Source organism: Hipposideros armiger, unplaced genomic scaffold, assembly GCF_001890085.2.
Source record: "Hipposideros armiger isolate ML-2016 unplaced genomic scaffold, ASM189008v1 scaffold_857, whole genome shotgun sequence".
NCBI lineage: Eukaryota > Metazoa > Chordata > Mammalia > Chiroptera > Hipposideridae > Hipposideros > Hipposideros armiger.
This window is the reverse complement of record NW_017732207.1, coordinates 328,559-345,017: the sequence shown is the minus strand read 5'-3', so window position 1 is coordinate 345,017 and position 16,459 is coordinate 328,559. Positions and strand designations below refer to the sequence as shown.

Genomic DNA, 16,459 nt, shown 5'->3' with positions numbered 1-16,459 from the left:
GTATTTAAAAATAAATGAAGAGGGACCTCAGGCATTAAAAAATGATGAATTCTTGTTAAGCTATAACAAAAAACAGCAATATCCTACAATACCCAATAGGACTCTTAAGGGAAATTAAGGAATGGCTGATTTTATTGCTTTCCTTCTGAGTATACCCACAGCATGCCAAGTAGTCCACTGCTGCTGAGACATTTAAGGTGTTTAATAGTAGCCACTGACCAAGGTTTGCTAAGTGTTGAGGGGGACTTTGACCACATAATAGAGGACGCTTCCAAATTGTCTTCATTTCACTTCTCCATAAAATCTATAGAGCATGTTGTTGAGTACCAGCACAAATGCAAGTCTGAGACATTTTCACTTCTATGGGCTATCTCTTTTGTGTTGGTTCCAAAAAAAGAAAGTAATGCTATATATAGCACACCAATTTTTTGAAAGGACGCTAGCACTGAAGAGCTCTAATTGTCTTCCTTAATCCTCCTTAAACCCAATAAACAAGGCCTATGGATTACATCAGATGTTCTCAATGTTTTTCTGCCACAACATAAACTATAATGGATAACACTCCCACAAATATATTAGACTTTAACAAAACACCAAAGATATTTTGTAAAAATTGTAATGGATACAAATTGAAACCACAAGGAGATATCACCTCATACTTGTTAAGATGGCTATTACAAAAAAGACAAGCTACAATGAGTGTTGGCGAGGATGTGGAGAAAAGAGAACCCTTATACACTGTTAGTAAGAAAGGAAATTGGTACAGCCATTGTGGGAAACAGTATGGAAGTTATATATTATATATATAATTTTTATTTGTCAATTTTATTTGTCAAGCTTCACCTCAAAAAAGTTGGAGAAAACTTTTAATGGAACATGTAAGATTGATTGCTGGTGAGTGCTCCAGTGTAACTCCATCCTGTTTCCTTTTATTCAAGAAAACACACTGAGCAATATAGGGAGAGTAGTGTTGTAACAGAGATGACTGTTCAAGTTACTTAAACTAACAGAAACTCAGGTACTCTTAACAAATTTCTTGTGACATTCCTCACAACTGCTAACAACCTACAATGAGCCTTCACCGAGAGTGAGAACCATTCATGAGACTATAATTCAAGTTTAAGTACTCAAGTGTGTTAAAAATTCTAAAGCTATAAAATTTCATGGTCCAATATAGTAGCCATGAGCCACACATGACCATTTAAATTTAAATTTGAATTAACATTAAACAAAATTTAAAATTCAGCTCCTCTGTGTCACTAGTGACATTTCAAGTTCTCAATAACCAAATGTGGGCCGTGGCTATCATACTGGACAGCAGCTATGGAATATCTCCATCAGCCGAAAAAGTTCTTTTGGATAGCACTGCAATAAGGAATCTTAGAGAGGATCTAATCTAACGCTCTCATTTTACAAATTTAGAAACTGAAATCTGGTTTCATTCAAGTGACTGACTCAATGCCACACAGCTCATCATCACAGAGCCAGGACCCAAAACAAGACACCCTGGCCTTGGTCACTCCATCACTTCCACTCTAACTTCGTGTTGCCACCCATATGCTATGAGCACAGTTCTGCATTCTTCCACAAGCATGCCCTCAATTAATCCTCACATCAACCATATGAGGAATATAATCCCCATTATATAGAAGATGAAATTGAGACTCAGCTACATACAATATCCTATCTGAGGCCACACAGCAAGTACGAAGCATAACCGAGATTCAAACTCCAAAGCCTGGATCTTTCCACTGTGTTATACCATATATAGTGAACACTCCACATTTTTAAGCTTCTTTCTTTCAAGTCTGCTAAAAGTAAGTGCCTCAAGATTCAGTTTGTCAGCATTTGTGAGGAAAAGTTTTCCAATAAGGAAAACCCCAACCTTAACACTTTAGATCTAGGGAAGAAGAGTAGTTTTGCCCAAATTTTCCCAGTGTAACTATTTTATAGCAACAATAACAGCAGCTAACCTTTATTGAGCATTGTAAGTCACTTAGCACTAGGCTATGTGCTTCATATTGGTCTCTTTTAACCTTCACCACAACCCTATGAAGTAAGTAGTTCATCTCCATTCTACAGATGTAAAAACTGAGATTAAGAGTCTATCCACCCCCCGGAAGACCCTAATAAAGGAGAATTGTTTGCTTATGGTGATACCAAAAGAAAGTGAAATTCTTTTAACTCAGAGTTGAAAAAGAATAGGAGATAGGTGAAATTTTTGAAATATAAAATTTAATTTCCTCCTCTCACTCAACGCCCATCACAGCTAAACAGATTAACTAGGTAGTTTCCTTCTGATGGATTTCTAACTTAACACAATCACACTCTCTTCCACAAGGGCTGACTTTAGAGAAAGTCCTAAGAGCCCAGGAGTGCAGGGGTATTATGGGGTAAGAAGCATACCCCAAAATACATTAGTCAGTGTTTCTCAAAGTGTAGGAACTTGCTGAGTATTTTGAGTCCCTTTTGGTAATTTCTGACCTGAGGAATGGAAAGAAATGAAAGATAGAGAATACAGTGTTAAAAAAAGGAGAAGGGAGACAGCTGAAGTCAATACATAAGTGAGAGCTACATGTGGCTTAGAACCAAGTCACCCCAGAATGTCACATGTCAATAGAGCTGTCAAAGTTGGGAAACACAACCTGCTGTTGGGTGTGTGTATGTGTCACATATTTTTAAGATGGAATGACCCCCTAAATGTTTCCTGCATGGTGTGGTGAATTTAGTGCACACTAGTACAGAAGGGCCTCAGTTAAATGGGAAGGGGTTAGCCAGGGACAGCTGGCTTTTGCAGGTCAGGAGAGAGACTGGCAGAGACAACTGCATGGCAGGTGCAGCAGGGAGGGGGTGGGCACGTAAGACTGAAGGTGAAATACACTAGTGTGTTCAGAGATGACAAACAGGCTGCCTTGGCCATGAGAAACAGCATGCTTGGTGAAATCGCTTCAGAGCTGGAACTGAGTTTGAACCCTCTCCTCCTCCAGCACTGACTAGCTGTGTAATTTTGGACAAGTGACTTAGACTTTTTGAGCCTTGGTTTCCTTATCTGTAAAGACAAAACTTATGTCCTGGCTGTTGAGAGTATGAAATACAGTAATACCTTGCTTTGCGAGCATAATTCGTTCCGGAAACAAACTACTCGTATTGCAAGATATCGCTTGATTACATTAAAATGTATTCGAAATGTTTGCTCGTCTTGCAGAACACTCTCAAACCAAGTTACTCGCCATCCAAGGTTTTACTGTATGCAGTAAGTGCTTAATAACTGTCTCTTCTTCCTCTTGTTCCTCTTGGTTGGTAAAGAGGGATTTGTTAGGGTGGAAAAACACATGCCAGACACTACATCTGGATGTCTTCCCCACATTATCTTTTTACTTTACAAAAACCCTCCAGGAGATGCTTTATTTATCCCATTTCACATAGGAGGTGACAGAGATTCGGGAAGGCAATTTAACTTGCTCTCGGTCACAGAGCTGGTTTGCAGCCGATGAGGAAGAAGCGAAGCAAGTCTGTCAAACTACAAGGGCCATGGATGTTCCACTGTATCTGGCAGCTGCCTAGGCAACAAGTGATGAGATTGAAAAGATATCAGTGGGAGGAATCCTCACAAGACAGGTCAAGAGTTAGCAGCTAGCAGCCAGTGCATACATCCATCCACGTTCTCATCTACTTGGTATGTTTTATGGAATTCTGGATAAAGCTGGTGCTATTTTCAACCAGACCCACTCTCCACTTCTGGTTATTCATGTGAGAAATGAATGAAGCTCAAAACCACCACATCCCTGCCCCAGTTTCCTCACCTATAAGGTGAAGAGTTTGGATTACATGATCTCTGAAGTTACTCCTAGCTCTAAAATGCGTTACAGGGTTTGGGGCAGAGACACCACACCACCATCCTCAGAGCCAGCTCTCAACTGTGAAGCCCCTTACAGTAAATATCCTCTCACCCAAAGAGTTATATAATGCTAGAATAGTATAGAAATATTCTTAAACTCTTTATTTTAAATCAAGATACATAAACGTACATTCGTTCACTTTCATTGATGGAGGTGCAATGCCTTTCTTTAAGACCAGGTCATGTGGAGAGAGAGCAGCAATGAGTTATGCAGACAGTTAACTAGCTCCACTCTACATCATCTTCATTTCCACTGTGAAGTTCCTTAATGGAAAGAAAACTTAGTGGTTGCAAATAAATCCAAATGCAGGATCTCTCTGGATTTTTGTATTTTCCCCACTTTTCTATAGTTGCTTTTCTCACACTTAATTTGACAGCAAATTTTTATTGACTCACCTCTATGGAATCTTTTTAAAGTATTCAACATAGTGTCCCTAGAAACAAGAATGATATTTTTTTTCACATTTATATTTCACCAGTTTAGTTAAGCTACAAGTCAGATTTTGTCATTCTGCTCTAGCTCCTCCAATGGCTAACCCATCTTACTGAAAGGACAAGTTAAAGTCCATGCAAGACCCCACATGTTCTGTCCCCTGCCCACCTCTCTGACCTCATCTTCTGCCACCCTGACCCTGAATCCCGTGCCCCAGCCACTCTGACCTCCACGTACTTTTTCAAAAAGCCAAGCAAGCACCCTCTTCAAACTTCACACTTGCTATACACCCTCTTCAAAATCCTCTTCCCCTGGGTATCTGGGAGCTAGCTCTTATAATCAGGTCTTTGTTCAAAGATCACCTTCTCAGTGAGGGCTTCCCTGTCATCCTATTTCAAGGAGCCATCTTTGCTCTATTCAGCCTTTTCTACCTCCCCACCTCTGTATTGTTTTTCTCTATAGCACTTACCTGACATACTATATATTTTACTCATTAGAATTTTTTTGAGTTTCATGAGGGCAAAGATTTTGCCTGTTTGTTCACTGACACATTCCTAGTGCCTAGAAGAGCAGGGGCACAGTTGTCACTCAATAAATGTTTGTTTAATAACAATATTTTTTCCTTATTTTAATTTAAACCTTTACTGTGAAATTTACCAAAAAGTTTCAAGAACTCCCCTATACACTTTATACAGATTTAACAATTTTTTTTAAAAAGCTACATATTTTATCACTGTCTATTATTTTTTGAACCATTTAAGAGTAAGTGGCATACATCATGGCCCTTTATTCCTTTATACTTCAGTATACTTTTCCTAAGAACAAGAATATTCTATATATAATCACAGTACAGTTGTCAAATAGAGGAAATTCAATATTGCTAGAATGATTTTTTTATTGTGAAATAAACAATTTTTTTAAATTAGTTTCAGCTGTACAACACAGTGCAATAGTTATACTTTTTATCCCTCAAAGTGACAACCCCCCTCTCCCAATCTGCCACCCCACTCCCCCCCAATATCATCATACATATCTATTACAATTCCATTAACTCCACTCCCACACTATACTCCACATCCCATGACTATATATATATATATATATATATNTATATATATATATATATATATATTCAATTATAGTTGACATACAATATTATACAGCATCAGCTTCAGGTGTACAGTGCAGTGATCAAGTCTCTATCCCATTCATGAAGTGGTCTCCCTAACAAGGTATGTGACCATCTGACACCCTACAAAATATTTACAACATTATTAACTATATTTCCTGAACTGTCTTTCATATCCCTGTGGCAATATTGTAGTTACCTATTTATGCCCTCTAATTCCTTCCCCTTCTCCCTCATTCCCGCCCCCGTTCCACTAGCAACCATCAGTTTTTCCTCTAAATAACAATCTTTATTATTATAATATGTGTATTGCCTTTCTGACTAGATGGCATAACTACAACGATAATTACATCAGGCTTGGGGAGGTTTAGGAACAAAGGTAGGAGAGTCTGGTAAACAAAGAAGCCAACTAGAAGGGTCAGGAGTGTGCTGGTGCCCGAGAGCACAGCCTACTGCCTGTCCCTGAGCAGCCATGAGACTGGACATCAGCATGGAACAAAGGGGAGAAGGCCACCTGTTAAATGCAAATGGACTACACAGCCTCTCGTTTAATTTGAACAAGTACCTCTCTTGTTCAAAGTACTTGACACTTTCATATTCAAATGTACAATGACACACAACAGTATCACATATAGAAGATAGTCCAGCCACTTTTCTTCAGATACAGGCAGAAAGACTGCTCCACCTCTTAATGGTCAATGACCTTGAACAAATCTCTTAATCACTCTCACATCCTTGGTTCTTCATTAAAAAGGGGAAGGGTATAAAACAATATGTGGCCTGTCTGTTTCATTGGTCTATTGTAAGTATCAGATAAATCAATAGCTATGAAAATATATTGAAAAATTGTGAAGCCCTCTATACAAGAAGCAATCCTCTTTGTATTATTAACATGGATAACTGACTTGTTTATAATAGCTACTAGAGTTCCCAAAACTGATGATTTATTTTATAGTACATTGATTTTAAAATGAATTTTAAAATGTATTAAAGACTACACAGAAGGAAAAGTAGGCTTTTAAAGGCACAGAATAAGAAAGAGAGGGGAAATGGCTTTCTCTTGATTCTTTAATAGAAAAACATACAGAAGAAAAAACCCACAAATCTCCAGTGCAGTAACAATATTACATAAAGTTCAGACTCAAGAATATTACTGTGAATATCCACATGATCTAGACTCTTGGATATTTCAGATATTTCCCATCCATTTCAACACCACAAAGATAATCCAAGATGACTTCTTAATATCACACATGTCAATAGCAAGTTGCAATGTAAATGAGCAAACCCTTTCCAACCATCTCAGTGTTGTTTTTATTACAGCATTTATTAAACCAGAATAAAAAAAGTGGTGAAGAATGACTTGTCGCACCATTTATTAGAGTTGATGGACCATAGATAGTTTTTTCAATAAGGCTTTAACACACTGTTATGCACCGTAGTACATTATTAATGAAAAAAAATGCAGAAGACTTGCCTCAGCTTTTCCCCCAAGTCATCCCGACTGTAAATTCAAAATCGATTCTACTCTACATGGCAAAGCTTCAGAGATAAAAATGTTAATTTGTTTGTTGTTTACCAAATCTTAAATCCATGAATTCAAAGCAATAATCAGGAATCCTCCATATTGTACTCAATTTAATAATCATACTTTTTTGGAGGGGATTCAAAGGAAGAAGCAAATGCAACAGGAAGATAAACAAATTGTGCCCCACTTCATATCTGACAAGAGAATGGGATCTAATTTTCTCTCTGATTGAAAGCACACAAAGGACAGCCATGGAATGCAAATTATGCATTAGGTGTTTGAACTTTTCTTCCAATATCTGAGTATCTGAATGGAACTAATTCACTCTGGAAAAAAGTATTAAGTAATTGAGCACGATTATGCCAGGATGAGGGATAATCCTCAAACTGTGAAGGAAAATAAACATATTTTACAATGTCAGGGTCACCTTACTCACTCAGTAACCTCAATCAAGCATTTTACATTCAAAAGAAATAAACCCAAAATATTAAAAATGACCTACCGCCAACAAGGAACCCTGATAGACACAAGCACCTGTGGGGAAAAACAAAACAAGAATTAAAAGGGATGCATAAATAAACCAAAACGCGCTGTCCGAGCACATTTAGGTGAAAACTGCCTCTAATGCATCGTAATCGGGAAACCGAGCTTTTTCTAAAATATTAGAGGCTGGAGCATTTTGCCCCCTGGGAAATAACCCCACACACCAAAACAAAAGTTCTGGGACACACGTGAGGTAAAGCATCATTAAAACTTACTATTTGAGTTTTAAAATAAATGTATTTATAAAGCATGCTATAAATACAGTGTCTATTTTTATTTGTGATAAATCAGCAAAGCCTCCATAATCCAGTCCCAATGTACTTAACCAGGCTTCTCTGCAACTCTCTGCTTATGCAGAGTCTCTAGTCCAACTCAAGAAGCCAACTTAGGATCCTGTGATAATACCTCCATAATCTCAATGCCTTTGCTCATTTTCATTTCCTGCAGGAGATACATTTGGTCTATTCAAGTTCATTGAACGTGATCTCATCTCCTTCATGAAGCTTTCCGGCCCACAGAATTATGCTCAGTCTCCTTTGAGTTCATAGCACTTTGTGCCTACATCATCTGTATATGAATTCATTCTTGTATACTTCTTTGTGGCAGCCTTGCTAAGGCTGTGGAACTGTTGCATCTACCCCACTACCTGTGTCTATATTCTTAGGATGGAGATTGCTTCTACTGTTTTCCCTAACTTTTCACATAGTAGACATCCACTCAGGTACCTGGTTGATTATCTATTTCATGCCTTTAACATAATATGTTCCTCTTGAGGGATATCAAAACATTTTATAGGAGAGTGGTGTAGACTATAGTTAGTTGAACCTGACCTCCAAGATTCCTTTCACCCTCTTTGCATTCATTTTTTTTTCTAATGGGCTGGTTATAAACAGACACATCATTATATTTCCTCCTCATTATGTACCAAATAAAAAGCAACAAATGATTTGCTTCTAAATGGAAAAGAAGGCTGAATTTGAATGGGATAGCCTGTATATTCTGAATAACCAGTGTATCATAAAATAAGTCTTTTCTAAGTTTTATATTTGAAAACAATATGAAATTACTATGCTAATTTTTAAAAAAATTTACACATTCTCAACCAGTTCTGAACAGCACAACAGGTGATTTAACCTGGAAACATGTGGATAGTGTGCTAACAGCTACTCTCTCAAAACTGAGGCTGCAAAACTGACTGGAATAGCAGAAGCACATCTTGACAATGTGCCACACTTGGTGTCCAAAGGGAGAAGGACACATTTTCCTACAGTGCGTGGCCTCTAACAGGTCATTCATGAAGTCTCAAAAATATTAACTTCTCAGAAAAGGCCTGGCCTACCTTATCCACCAATGACGGAATTAAGAACAATCTTCAAAGAAAATGAGACAGCTATTTATACTTGGGGCTTGAATCAAAGATCTCTGTGGGCAAATTTATTGAAATGACTTTTGTGCCCTTGAAATTCAAATAAGAATAACTTGAGATAAAAACCTTGGGAAGGAATTCTTCTTAACTGTCTTATTTTCCTTTAAGAAAGAAATTCTTTTCCCAAGGTTTAGTATTTCAGTCTATGGTATGTCACAAAAAAGAAGAGATTATATATATACATATATATATATATTTATTTATTTATTTATTTATTTATTTATTTATATGATATATATGCTATATATTTATATGATATATATGCATATGTATATATAAATAATCATTTATAGCTCAAATGAATACATATGAACACAATTCATTTCTAAATTAAATGGACATATTTAATTAATTCTGATGTTTAAAAAATAAACATAAAGATCACTTAGGTACAAGCTAATGAAATTTAACCTGTAGAATAAACAAACAAAATTTAACCTTTAGAATAAGACCATCCTCAAATAATTTTATTGCCCTCCTCCATACCACTACCTTCCAAAAGCCAGTATCTTTTCAAAGCTCCAAAAGAGATCAAGTATCTTAAGAAGTGACCAAGTACCCATATCAAAAACCATTTCTGGAAGTTTTAGATGGACATTATAAACCCACTGAAACATAAAAATATAAAGCAGCATTGAGTGTGGCACCACACTTGGTTAAGCCAAATATATGCTAGACACAAGTCAAAATGATGTGTAACTATTAGTAAATTCCATCATTAGGAAATGGAAATAGCTCAATTTGGGTCACTTGATGATGTACAGTTCCAAAAGAAATAAACCTTGCCTTCTGAGGGCTTTCCTAAAACAGAACAGCTCTACCCGGAAGGCAGCTGCAGAAATGAGACTCCATTAACACAGCTTCCAAAACCTCATTTCTACTCTCTAGAGAAAATAAAGCATTCCAATGATGCCCAGTCCTATCAAACATTTATCACCACCATGGCCAGATGCAGTCCTCCAAGCAAGTATGTTTCTCCCACCTTAGCCCATGCTCCACAGCCACCAGTAGATAATGTCAGGGGTTTGCTGGTGTTGGGTACTGGGGCAGCTCCAGGCTCTGCCCGAGGGCAGAGGCCTTCTCACTAATCCATCAACTCATAATATGGAAAACAAAGTCAATCACTGCACTCATCACTTCTTTTCTTAAGGAGTACTGAAATGACTGCAGCTCTATCTGAAGTTTAGATTTATGACTTTATTTGTACTTCAAAGGAAACTCCTCAAGGTGAATTGTGACAGATGGTGCACATCTAGAAGGAGAATCAGGCCCTCTTCAAGGGGAAACAGGAAAAATAAGACAACAAGAGCTAGAGTTCTCTGACCATGAACTTTGCCAGTTTCAGGGTACCAAATACAGCTGAGATGCTGGGTAATTTCAGTTCTAACACCCTGTGAGAAAGTTCATGAAGTTTTGCAGTGTGACATGATCGAATGCAGCGCCAAGAAGGGAGCTGAGATCCTGAGACCTTCCTCCCACGCAGTTGGCTCCTTTCTTGCAGGTCTTATAGGCAAAAATGTTACTTCATATTTATGTAAATACGTAAATGTCTTTTTTTAAGCCCTTTCGCACATTATAATGTACTCCTTCATGAGATGACTATATAAAACCTAAAGTTATCAGAGACAATATGAGATATAATTTGCACCAGTACTCACACCCTGCAACTATTCACGATAGACACTATACCTGGTAAACTGAGTAAATTAGAGAAGTTAAATCCAAGGGCCACAAAATGTCAGACCCATTAGTTCAAAGAAATCTTGGCAGATATGACCATAAGATGTGAAGAGATTTGGAAAGCACGGTATCACAAAAACATGATTCATTAGGAGCAAGCAGCCAGCCACAAGCTGGCATTGAAGTGTTCGAGCTTTATGTTGTGTTGTAATTCAGCATATGGCTTGTACACCATGGAATAGTTAAAATAGAACCATTTTCTGGAGTGACAGGACAGCTCACATCCTGATTATTATCAAGCAGGACTCAGATCAATTAATAAAGTAGTTCAAATGAAAATGGGCCAAATGTTTTTTGTAAGATTTGTAAGATTGTAAGATTTGGCACACAGCTCCAACTTTACCATGTCAAAGGGCCCTCCCCTCTCCTGAGCCATGTGGTGGAGTATTTTATGACTACTTGTGCCTGCGTAAAATTGAGTGATATTGCCACTCAAGTCCATAACAGTGAGTACAGGTGGCTGTGCCCTCATTAAAAAATGTATATGTGGTGGGTAACACCCAGAATCCAATCCCCAGAGAAGAAATGTAATATGATTGAAATAAGAGCCTATGACAATACAATACCTCTTTATTCCCACTAGCAGGTAGTTGCCAAAACCAAAAGATGCAAAGTTGCTTTACTCAATATTGGGAAACCCACCAAGGACCAATGTTCAGATATCTTTACCTGCTAGCTGCTTTACTCATATTAACAATTTCTGGGTATTTAAACTCCTGAGGGCAGGCATTATGATATTTTTATGTCTGTATCACCCTACCAGACATTACCTGATACATAAGCTCTCAATAAGGACTTGTAGAATGAAAGAATGAAGAGATAGACTGTTTTTCCCAGCCAATGTCTTCTCTTCCCTAATGTTGAGTTTTAAGCATTGAGTCTTACACAGAAGAAACTCTCCAGCCAAGAGTAGAACTAAATAGGCTGATACATCCATTAATAAAACACTATGAAATTATCCTTTTCAGTGTATTCTGTTAATGGCATTTATAGGAAAAGCCTGGAAGACTGTGGGATTGGCTAAAGTCATAGGAGGAATAATGGGACACAAGCTGGAACTCAGTTCTCTTAACCTCCAATTCAATAAGCTTTCCCTATCCCCAAGTCAACATGTTCTATCAGTGTAAGTTCACTGGATTTCCACAGATCAACATAAGTTAAGATGTGCTTCTCCAGGAAACATCATGGCAGACAGAGCTAGTCTGAGTCAAAAAGCAGCCATATTTGCTAGAAGTTTCTCTAACATCTTGATTTTATAAAGTTCTCAAATCATAGTAGTTTGTCAGCGTGGCAATGTAAGACAATGTAAATTATCACTGCCAACAATTTGCTTGTAAAAATTCATTTTTCGCAGCTGGCCAAGTGGCTCATTGGTTAAGAGTTGGCTCGGGAACTGCGAGCTCTGAGCAGCAGGGCCACTGGTTGGGATCCCACAGGGGCCAGTGACACTGCGCCCTCTACAGCTAAGATGGTGGACAACAGCTCGACCTGGAGCTGGGCTGCCGTGAGTTTCCCCCGATGGCCACAGCGTAGGCTGCAGTGGAGCTGCAGTAGGCTGCCGTGAGCTACTGTGAGTGGCCAGCAGCCAGCATGAGCTGCTGTAAGCCCTCACGGCTGTCCAGTGGCCAGCAACAGATCTGCCTCACCCAGGAAGAGCGCAATGATAATACCAACAAGGGCCAGTGAAGCAACGTCCTCCACAACTAGACTAAAGAACAAAAGGACAGCAACTTGTCTGTTCCCCTTCCCCGATTCCCCAACGAGGTTCCCTCCCCCAGTTCCCCAATAAAATCTTTTAAAAAATAATAATAAAATAAAATTTAAAAATTCATTTTTCTTTTAATAATTAAAATTCAATATGAGAAAGTTATAACTGGCCACAAAATAGACAGCAAATATTGATCTTTCTTTTCCTATGCTGGACGATTAACAAAAGTATTTTAGAGCTATCACCTAGCCAACTTCTGCATTTGTAAATGACAGAACCACAGCCCAAAAAAGTTAGGTGGTTCATTCAAGGTCATATAGCAATTTATCATGGAGGCCAGTCTAATCTTAATTCAAAAGAATGCGATTTGGCAATAGTCATTCACCTGACCAATATTTTTTAGCACCTACTGTATACTAGAAGCTGAGTTAGAGACATAAGAATAACTATGACACATCCTAAGCCCTCAGTGAGCACACAGCTAAGTAAGGAAGAAGGAAACTACACCTTTATCAACAATAATTGTAGAATTATTAACTGGTGACATACTCTCTGAGCACTGAGAAGAAACAATAATTACGCTATGGCCTGATCAGCAAAAGTGTCACAGAGTATGTCACACCAAGAGGAGCACATATGTGAATACTTCTTTTCCATTTTTAAAAATCATTGCCAAGGATAATAAGAAAAACTTGAGGAAATCTCTATACTTAAAAGCTTTCTATCCTTGATCCCAATGCTCTTATTTTTAAGAGAAAAAGAAAAGTCTGACAGACCCAAATCAAAGTCTCATCTGATGACAGCCGATTTGGAGGCTATAGAATTGATTTAACTTAATTAAATGAGATTAAGTAAATAAAGTGCTTAGCATAGTGCCAGGCAAATAATGTACTCAGTAAATGTCAATATTCATCATTCATTCATTCATTTTTAGATAAGTATAATTATGACTTGGATGAAACTCTCAGACATCTATCAACCCAATCTGTGAAATGATTCTAGAATGTTTTGAAGGTGGGATAAAACAGTAAGAAGCAAAGTTTCCAAGAAATCTTTGGAGGAATAGCTCCCCTCACGCCCGCAGGCCTCCTCCCCCATCAAAAGGCTTTGGAGTTTCTTCAACTTTGCCCAATATATTAACCAGCCTTCTAAAGAGTGAACCCTGCAGGCTCTTAATAATAATGGCTTTTGTAATTCAAGAGACTTGGTTCTGAAAAACAGCCTCGTTCCAACTGCCCCCTGGTGAGCTATTAGGGAGAGAGATCACGTTTTCCGCGTTGCTGGGATATGATTCTAAATAAGAAACAGCCACCACCAAGTGAAAACGTAATTTTGGGGGGGTCTCAAATTCAGATTTGGGTGGCCCGGGTTGACTCTAGCCATCTGGTTTATTACCATAATTAAGCTTTATAAGTTTTTGGTTTTTTTAAAGTATGCACACACACGCGCACACACAATAAAGACATGTTTCTACAGGTTATGTGCCTTGTTTGAAGGAAGGCTGCATAGGCCCCAGACGTGCTTTTCCTGGGGATAGTACACACTTGACATATTTCCCGGGAGGGTGCAAGCAGGTGGTACCTTTACCCGCTGTAAAGTCACCATTGCTTTGCGTGGACTTCCAAGGCCACGCCACTTTCTCCCCGGAAACTAGCAAGGAAAAGGCAGATGCCCCGGTGACTGGAGGTCGATCCAAGGCAGGACTTTGTCCTCCCCGGGGCCTCCCACCGTCCGGAGTCTCGGGCCCCGGGCTTTGCACCGGTGAGACGCCCCCACCTGGCACCAGGGCGGAGAAAGCGCCCCGCCCCACGCCCACTGCCTCCGAGGCTGCGGCTCTGATTTGCGGTGGGGCGGTGAACTCTTCTTCCCGCAGCTCTATGAATAATGAATAGAGCCGGGAGGGGAAACCCAGAGCCGGGTGCTGTGGATTAAGCCGTCTTGGTCCCAGCCCGCTGGCTCCCTTCCCCCTCCCCAAGCACTAACTAGGTGACTTTCCCAGCTCCTCGGAGAAGGTGGAAGGAAGCTCACCTGCCTGGCGTCCCAGGGCCCGCCATCCCATGACCCTCAAACTCTTGATTTACTCATTGATTCATTTAATTCTCTGAGTCCAGCTTGCTTTTGCTATCATGGCGACAATTCCCTCAGTCTCCTTCTTTCTCTCTCCCAACTCAGGGGTTTTCCAGTAGGTTGGAGCCCCGGAGGGAAACCTGGAGACCTGGAGGGCTAAGTAAGAGAATGAAGCAAAACTTATTAACCACTTGTTTTCCAGGGCAGGCAGGCCCGTTTCTCTCTGGACTGGGGAGATTTCTGCTAGTGCAATTGATTTGCCTAAGTCCAAAACACGCTCTAACCAACGAGTTATAAAATCTTACGGGGAGACTTATTGGGACAAGGAGTCGTGTGGGGGGGGGCGTAAGGTGCTGGATTGTATGTCTCATAGAAGCAGAGGTATTTTTACACAGGTAAGAGCAATTGCTCGCTCCGCACCTATGCTCCACGTAGTTGTTTTCCATTGGGAGCAGCGGGGAAGTGGGGGAAAAAAGAGAATCCAATTTCAGGATGCCAACTCAATCAGGCACCCACCCCGAATACACTTAGGGCAGAGAGGGAGGCGGGAGGCTCGCTTGTAATCCGAATGCAAAACAATCAGGAGTAGAAATATCAGAAAAATTCCACTCCAGTTACACTCCCACCCATCCATCCCAGAAAACTTCCACCCGAGCCACAATACCGTAACCTGCTGGGCTTTTGAAACAGTATGATATCACACACACACACACACACACACACACACACACACACACACACACACACACAAAAGGCACCGCTCTCTCACCTTCAGAATGAGGCAATACTGCAAATTCCGCCAATGCTAGGGCCACCCCGAGCCACACTTTCAAGACACCCATTGCTGCTTCAGCACCCACGCTGGAGGAGCCCAGCCTTCAGCATCCAAGAGCCGGCTCACCGCCAAAACGCTGGCTTCCGCGCCCCGAACCAGAGCGCACCGAGGGCGGGGGGGCAGCCGACGGTTACCTCCTGGGAAATAAGGCGATGGACGGACCGAGAGCGACACTCACATCTGCCCGGAGGCGCCGGGGCGGGCGAGGGATTCAATTCACCCACTGCCCAGCTGTCCAGCAAAGCAGGACGCCAACGCGTGCAGAGCTTGGGAGAATAAAAGAGGAGGCAGAGCGCCGTTCTCCGCAGCAGTCTCGCCGGAAAGTTGCGGGTCACCGGCTGATCGGATCTCCCAGCGTGTCCCTCAGGCCTGACCCATCCGCTCCAGGGTCCCCCACCGTGGAGATCTCCGCGCCGATTCGTCTGTAGCAGCTTTTGAAAGTTCGCTTGACACTCTATCTCCGCGCTGCGTCAGCAGAGGAGGTCGTCAAGAGCCGGGAAAGACCCACCCACCCCTCCTTCTTGGCCCGGCTCCTGGGCTCCGCGGACCTTGGCCGCCGGGGGCCGCTCGCAGGAAACTTTGTGCCGTGCTGCGGGCAGCTCCCGGTACTTGCCGGCGCTGCAGCCGCACGGCGCCGCCTCGGGCTGCGCTCCCTGCAGCAGACTGTTGAAAAGCTTCCGAGGAAAGACCCCGGCGGGCGGCGCGGGGGGCGCTGCTGCTACTTTCTCGCGCCCGCCCCTCGCCTGGGTGAGGAGGGCTGCGGGGGTGAGGCTTGCTCCAAGCCAACAGCCACCTCTGCACCGAACACCGTGGAGCTGGTCTGCGGGGTCGAAGTGTGATTAAGGGAGTGGAGGCGGAGCCATAATTTTAAATGCACGGAGGAAAGAGCTACAGAAGCTGGAAAGAACGCCCGAACTCAGCGCCACTCGTACCAGAGAGCCCGGAAACGCACAAAATAAGGGCCCCTCTGGATCCCCGCGTTTAAAAGACACACGCTCCGCCTTCCTCCGCCGCCCTCCCCTCCTTGGTCCCTCATTTGCTCTGCTTGAAAATGGACCCAGGGACTCGGAGCTTTGGCAAAGATTCCAGAGAGTCACGTGGGGAAGGGGAGAAGCGAGGAGCGGGTGAGGGGAAGCCGAGAGCAACCTGATC

The 16,459-nt window shown here is 41.2% G+C and overlaps 1 protein-coding gene across 3 annotated transcripts in view; it reads right to left on the bottom strand.

Annotated features, from left to right (window-relative positions):
- LOC109374692 (extracellular matrix protein FRAS1-like) overlaps nucleotides 1-16,223 on the bottom strand; it is a 320,228-nt gene extending 304,005 nt beyond the window's left edge. For all 3 annotated transcript variants that reach the window (XM_019629460.1, XM_019629458.1, XM_019629459.1), the window contains exons 1-2: nucleotides 15,242-16,223; nucleotides 7,491-7,522 (exon numbers count right to left, since the gene is read on the bottom strand). In XM_019629460.1, the coding sequence (XP_019485005.1) occupies nucleotides 7,491-7,522; nucleotides 15,242-15,314 (105 nt within the window). In that variant the 5' untranslated portion in view covers nucleotides 15,315-16,223. The remainder of the gene's footprint in view (nucleotides 1-7,490; nucleotides 7,523-15,241) is intronic.
- Between the last annotated feature and the right edge of the window lie 236 nt (nucleotides 16,224-16,459).